This window comes from Beta vulgaris, chromosome 1, assembly GCF_026745355.1.
Source record: "Beta vulgaris subsp. vulgaris cultivar EL10 chromosome 1, EL10.2, whole genome shotgun sequence".
In the NCBI taxonomy this organism is placed as follows: domain Eukaryota; kingdom Viridiplantae; phylum Streptophyta; class Magnoliopsida; order Caryophyllales; family Amaranthaceae; genus Beta; species Beta vulgaris.
The window spans coordinates 53007140-53014611 of NC_079202.1; the positions used below are offsets into that span (position 1 = coordinate 53007140).

General features: G+C 33.5%; 1 protein-coding gene across 1 annotated transcript; it reads left to right on the forward strand.

Annotated features, from left to right (window-relative positions):
• The first annotated feature begins 372 nt into the window (after positions 1-372).
• On the forward strand, positions 373-3017 carry LOC104905365 (chalcone synthase 3). Its single transcript, XM_048640648.2, has 2 exons — positions 373-645; positions 1735-3017. Exons 1-2 carry the CDS (start codon positions 462-464, stop codon positions 2730-2732), a joined length of 1182 nt encoding a protein of 393 aa, XP_048496605.1. The 5' UTR covers positions 373-461; the 3' UTR covers positions 2733-3017.
• The last annotated feature ends 4455 nt before the right edge of the window (positions 3018-7472 follow it).

The following is a 7472-nucleotide window of genomic DNA, read 5'->3' on the forward strand; positions in this document are numbered from 1 at the left end:
TTGTTGTTGTCTTATTTATTTGGTTTAGTTCATAACACTAGGCCATAGTAGCTCATAATAATATTCAATCTTGTCATGCTATACTTAGAATAGTAAGTAGTAACTGGTCAATTCATACATCCAATGAAATCTGATTGGTGCTACACTCACTTAATTAGTCTCTTTGCTTGAATTTTATGCATGCATGCACACACAAACCAAGAATTTTCAAACAGCTCACTGTCTAACAGCCTTAAGAGGAAAATAAACAAATAAAATATCCCAAAAATATATAAGGAAATTAATATGTTTTGTTTTTTTGCCAATTCATTCAAAGTTACCTACTACAATTTAAATCGATGAGCCCTATATAAACCCTAAGCCTCCAACCATTTTACTCAGGCTCTCACACTCCAAACATACAACTCTAAGATAAAACATAAGTATTACTTAGTTTTATCGCCAAAAATCCTGTCAAAGAAATGGCCACCCCATCTGTTCAAGAAATCCGTGATGCTCAAAGATCCAATGGTCCAGCCACCATACTAGCCATTGGAACTGCCAACCCCGCCAATGAAATGTACCAAGCTGAGTATCCGGATTTTTACTTCCGAGTTACCAAGAGCGAGCACATGAAAGAACTTAAACAAAAATTTAAGCGCATGTGTAAGTATTTTCTCTAATCTTTTCTTTTTGTATACATGTTCTTTTTTTTGTTAAGTAGAGCAATATATTAAATAGGGCTAATAGAGTTTAGTACGTGCAAATCAAGGGACATTAGTAGTTAGGCTTAGAGGCCCTATATTACAACATAAACATAATTGTTCAAAAATAATATCTTCACGAGCAACGTTAAGTTCCTTCGAAGGTGACTTTGAAAAATTGTGGAATACGTTGGTAGACAGATATATATGTTTGTATACAGGGACGGATCTAGGATTTTGAAATTGGGGGTCTTAATTAAACCAAACAAATATACAATGATCATAATACATAAATGATAAGTTGAGTTTTGACCATAACAAAAAAAAAAACTTTATATTATTTGAGTCCTTTATTAGAGATACCTTCATCATATCGATATCTTCATACTATTTCCAATTTATTGTATTGAAGTTAATGTTAGTGAGACAAAAAAAGTATAATGATAAGGTAAATATAATAGTAGACGATTGGTAGGACGATCTTATAAAAAAAACAGGAAAAAAATGTGCGGAAACTAATAAGGGACAATTTTAAAAGGAAAATGAGAGAATTAATTGTTATATTACAAAAAGAAGGTTAAAATTAGAGCTAAAATCTTCAAAAATAATAGAATGAAGATTTCAAATAGAAAAAAAAATGTTAAAATAGAAAAAGAAAACAACAAGTATAAAGTAATATAGAAAAACAAAGTTCATCAAGTAGAGAAGAAACAAAATGAAATAGAAAGCTGAAAATGGTTTTTAGGTGATCCAACCGCGCAAAAATTTAGCACATGCAAGAGGTTGGTAGATAGTTGACCACTAAAGCAACTCGCATATTGTTGTATAAAAGCGCGGATACTAAATTTAAACAGTAATCTTTATTACGTTAATATAAAGGAAGCTGATTTTTTTTGGTGTGACCTGGGCCACCCAGGACCCTTAATAGGTCCCCTCTCTTTGTATATATGTTTGATTAAACGATATATTGACAATATATAGCATCACTTGACGTATATATGATAGACAAGTGAAACAATTATTTACTAATAGATGATAATACTACGTACAGGTGACAATTCGATGATCAAGAAGCGTTACATGCATGTAACAGAGGAGTTGCTAGAAGAGAACCCACACTTGTGCGACTTTAACGCCTCATCGTTGGATACTCGTCAAGACATTCTCGCAACTGAAGTGCCAAAACTCGGAAAAGAGGCAGCTGTTAAGGCCATCAAAGAATGGGGGCAACCAAAGTCTAAGATCACCCACGTAATCTTTTGCACCACTTCTGGTGTAGACATGCCTGGAGCTGATTACCAACTTACTAAATTACTTGGCCTTCGACCCTCCGTGAAGCGATTTATGCTTTACCAACAAGGCTGCTATGCTGGTGGTACCGTCCTTCGTTTAGCGAAAGACATCGCCGAGAACAACCGAGGAGCCCGTGTGTTGGTTGTGTGTGCTGAGATCACAATCATCTGCTTCCGTGGGCCTACTCAAATCCACTTAGACTCCATGGTTGGTCAGGCACTTTTTGGTGATGGAGCTGGAGCTGTGATCGTAGGTGCTGATCCAGATGAGTCCATTGAGCGACCCATCTTCCAACTGGTGTGGGCCGCTCAAACTATACTCCCCGGCTCAGAAGGTGCCATCGATGGGCACCTTCGAGAAGTCGGACTTACTTTCCACTTATTAAAGGATGTACCAGGTCTTATCTCTAAGAATATTGAGAAGGCCTTGGTTGAGGCATTCCAACCTATTGGAATCAATGATTGGAACTCCATTTTTTGGGTGGCTCACCCTGGTGGTCGAGCGATTCTAGACGAAGTCGAATCGAAGCTTGGGCTTAAGGAGGATAAACTTAAAACAACTCGACATGTACTTAGCGAGTATGGAAATATGTCGAGTGCTTGTGTATTGTTTATCTTGGATGAGATGAGGAAGAGGGCAACGAAGGAAGGAATGGCTACCACAGGAGAAGGATTAGAATGGGGTGTTTTGTTTGGATTTGGACCTGGCTTGACGGTTGAGACTGTTATGCTCCATAGCGTACCTATAGCCAACTAAATGATGCTCTAGCTAATAATTTCAGCAAAAGAAGTTCATTAACATCTCATGTTAATTGTTATGCTTACTTAATATCTAAAAGTTGATGTCAGTCCTAGGCTCTTACCTTGCAAAAAATATCATGTACTTTTGTAATTTTGATAATACTGGTTGTTTGATCGCCTCTCCCAAAGTTACTATAACTAGTGAGTTTAAGGACTTAAACTGTCGCAATAATGTATAATAATGTATTGTTATGTTATGTTCTCTTGAGCAATAATATTCTAGAAGAAATTTCCTCTTAAATTTTGTAGTTTTTGATCTAAAGATGTTTGTTAGATATTGTACTTGTGCGCTGAATATGTTTTTGAGTTGTTGACCTCTTGAACTTTGGTACAATCTTTTTAGCAGTGGATAATATACTTGGAAAAATGTATAAGATGTATAATTCACATTTGTGCTAGTTAAAAATCTGATATGCAAACAAAGTTTTTTCAGAAATGTAATAAGATACTAATTAGTGATTAAAGCATTTTGGTGCCGATATTAACATGTATTTCCAATCGAACACTGCTTAGAAAAGTAATTAAACAACTCACAATTCCAATCGAGCAATCATTCTAAATAATTTCGCCCTCCATTCTATAATATATTTTCCATTTTTAATTTTTGCACTATTTATGAGTAAAGAAAATCTGATAATTATTTTTGCCATTATATAAGAAAATAAAAAATATATAGTTAAATAGTCTTGTTTGATTTGTCTCAGTAAGTACATTAGAAAATCAAACTTTTTAATTTTTCCTGATATGTAACTAAAGATATTAATGATACAAAACATGCATTGACAAATGTGAAAAGTAGAAATGAGAACTCTATTAGGGGCAGAAGAGAAGATAATAGATACAATATATAACAAAAGCTCGAGATTTAATGTTGAGGCGTGTAGTGTTTTGATGATTGTAAACAAATGATGATTATCTAACTAACATGTGTGTTTGAGATGTGCATATTTCATTAACATAGAACAAGTCATGGCACATCATGAGGAGTTCCTAGACGAAATCCAATAAGTGAAGTTCCTGAGGAAGAAATCCAAAGAGAGTTAACGTTCCAAGAAAAATTCCTAGAAGGAACACAAAGAAAGCAGTTCCTAAGTAAGCAGTTCCTGAGTAGGAGCAGTTCCTGAGTGGAAGAGTTCCTGAGTGGGAGCAATTCCTGAGTGGAAGAGTTCCTGAGAGGGAACAGTTCTTGAGTGAAAGAGTTTCTGAGTTGGAAGAGTTCCTGAGTGAGAGCGGTTCCTGAAGTTTCATAATTGAAACAAGCAGTTCCTAATCAGGAATAATATATAAGTGCGAAGTTCCTTACAGGAACTAGCACATCAAATAAAGAGTTCCAGAGGTGGAGCTATCAACATGCAGTTCTTGAGTTGAAGCAGCATGGAGCATGAAGCTAAGGCGAAAAATATGAGTTTATTTTCTAGGATTCGTGTAACTATATGGAAACGTGAAAGGTAATGGAACAAGGTGTCAAAAGGAACTTGTGGGACTTAGAGTCAAAAGTATTTAAGAGTCACTGAGTCTGTCGCATATTATTATCTTAATATACAAGATTTATTTAGAGTATGTTTCTTAATAAATCTCTACTTGATTAACTGTTTTTAAATAATATGCATTAGTTGTTTCAGGATAAGCTTTAGTTTTTAAATGAAAGATTAGTTTTAAATAAAATCAATTTTAATTTAAGATTCTGATTTTATATTTTTAGTTTATTTAATCTTATCTTATCAGTCTTTGGAAAATAAAAAGCGTAAATTTATATTACGTATAATGAGTTTTCGTGAGTGCAGGAACTTGGCGCAAGTTCCTGTATGCACAGGAACTCATATACTTATGTTAAGTTTATGAAAAAAGTTTTCAGTAAAATATTTTTGCATAAGAAAATAAATAAAAAGTGATTTTTGAAAAAATATCTCTTGGATTATATTTTGATAAAACGTTTTTTCTCCAAGTATTTATTTTCTTTTTGTTTCTTATTTTTACTCTAATTGCTTTATTATAAACGTGACATAAGTTGTGCCCAAGAAGTTGATTGCTTCTTCCTCAACTTTCTTCCAACTTTCTCCCAACACACTGATAATGGGTTAGTGGAGAAATAAGTGGAAGTAGTACTCAAGTCTTGAGCGTACTATAAATAGAGGCTTATTCATTTTAAAGTGTCTGACTAGTATCTTTCCATAGTGTCTAACTTGTGTCATTCCATAAGGTTTGACTTAAGGAATAACGTTATAAAAGAATTATATTTTCTATTCCTTTGTTTGAGTCAGTTCCTGTGAGTTCCAAGTTCCTACGAGTATCATGTTTCTTTACAGTTATTCAGTTTCTATATACTAGAGTTAAACGAAATTATTAAGCATCTGTATTTCAGTTTGGGGTTAAAGCTAAGGGTTTGAGTGAATTCTTGTAAAGGGAACTTGTTAAAGGGTTTGAGTGAATTCTTGTATCAATTTCAAGTTAGGAACTTGAGTAAGTTCTTGTACGTTATTTATGAGTAGACTTGGGGTGAAGTCTATCTAGGGGTGAAGGGTTTGAGTAAACATGTTGTAAAGAATTGCGGGAACTCTTGGGAGACTTAGAGTTAAGTCTAGAGAGTCAAAGTTCCAAGTGGAACTTGTGAGAGAGTTGAAATTTCGAGTGGAACTTGCGCATATAATAGGTTGTAACAGAGGAGGTTCCCTATTATATTGAAGCGTTTAAATCATGAGGAGGTCGTGGTTTTTCTTCTTATATTGAGAAAAGAAGTTTCTACGTAAAATCTCTCTTGCACTTTGAGTTCCTTATTGCTTATGTTTTAAATTCCGCATTATTTGGGCAATAAGTTTCACACTACCATCTCCGCCCCCTCCTGTAGTTCCTTCCGAGTTAACATTTAAGATTGTTGTGCATGTACATGTTATGTTTTATGCACATGTTATGTTTTGATGATGAAAATTAATATAATATGTTATAGCATGAAAGTATGTAACAGTTACAACAGATGCATGAAGAAGAAAGAAATTGATAAACGAAGACTTTGAAGAAAAGAAGAATCAGAATGAAGTTCGAGTTTATAATTTCTTAGAATAGTAACTTTAGATTCAAATGTAATATGCTTAGTAATATGCAATGTGCTCAATATAGAAATATAAAGTTAATATAATTATTATCTTCTTTGAGTAAAGAAAGTAAATAATTATATTAAAATTATATTTCTATATAAAAAGGAAATAAGTTTTTCAAAATCAGAAATCAAAAGGGATTAGGAAAACAAGTTTTTAAAGAAAAAGATTTTCTAAAAATTGCGGTTTAATAAAAATAAGTTTTGAAAAAGATTTATAAAAACCGTGTTTTTATAAAACGAGTTTTAGAAAAGATTTTAATAAAACAATTTTTGAAAAAGATTTTGATAAAAATCGGTTTTGATAAAAACGTATTTTCTAAGAAAAGATTTTTATAAAACAAGATTTTATAAAAACGTGTTTTCAAAGAAAAGATTTTTTATAAAAACAGAATTTTATAAAAACGTGTTTTCAGTTTTTCTAAAAGATTTGGAAAAATATTTTAAAAAGAAAATCTATATGGAAAACTTATCTTTGTTTGTTTAAAAGATAAAAGATAGAAAAAGATAAAGTTTATCCCTTAAATCAAGGATTAAAAGATAAAGATATTTTTAAGTGATTTTCGTCCTAACCAAGCCTATAAAAGGGAATCAGAATTCACTTTTAAATCTCACTTTTCAGAGAGAAAAATCGAGTCTAATAAAAAGCTGAAAACTATTTCCTTGGCACTGAGCATAGCACTGAGCTGTTAGGTTTAAGTTACTATTTCATAATTGTAATTGTCCTCTATTTGCTTGACTAAGAAGCACATCATTGAGGATCGTTCTTTCTTGTAACTTTTACATTAAGAGAGTGTCAACACTTAGAGTTAAGTGTTGGGAGTCATTACTAGGGTTAGTAGTGAGGGAATCGTATTGTATCAAGAGTTTGATATTATAGGATTCAAAGAAATAAAAGAGTTTTTGTTTCTTGTGGACGTAGATCTCAGAGGTGAGATTGAACCACGTTATATCTTGTGTCAAATCTAATATCTTTAAGTTTATTATTCGCAAAAACGCAAATTAGCAATTTTCGAGTGTCAGCTCAGAGCCTGGCACTGAGCTGTGAAAGGATTTTTGCGAAAATCGATTAGATTTCACCACTCAATTCAACCCCCCCTTCTTGAGTGTTCCCTTGGTTCCAACAAGTGGTATCAGAGCAGGCTATTCTCGTAAGACTCACATCTAGAGAATAGAAATCATGAACACACAAGACGACTTCGCGACAAGTATTCCAAGTGTCCAATTTTCAACGGGAAAGACTATGGATGGTGGAAGACTAGGATGAGGATCTACATTCAAGGTTCTGACTTTCAATGCTGGAGAATCATAAAGACTGGACCTCTTCCTATTCAAAACAAAGATGATGAAGGAAACCTGATCGACAAGGAGGAAGATGAGTACAATTCTGTTGACTACGGAAAGGCAGAAAAGAATTTCAAAGCCATGAGTATTCTCCAATCTGGAATTGGACCTGATGAATATTCAAGGATCTCAGCATGCACTACAGCAAAGGAAATCTGGGAACACTGGAATTGGCACATGAAGGTACAAACGAGGTAAAACAGTCTAGGATAGATTTACTAGTCCAACAATATGAACTGTTCACAATGAATAAGGACGAAT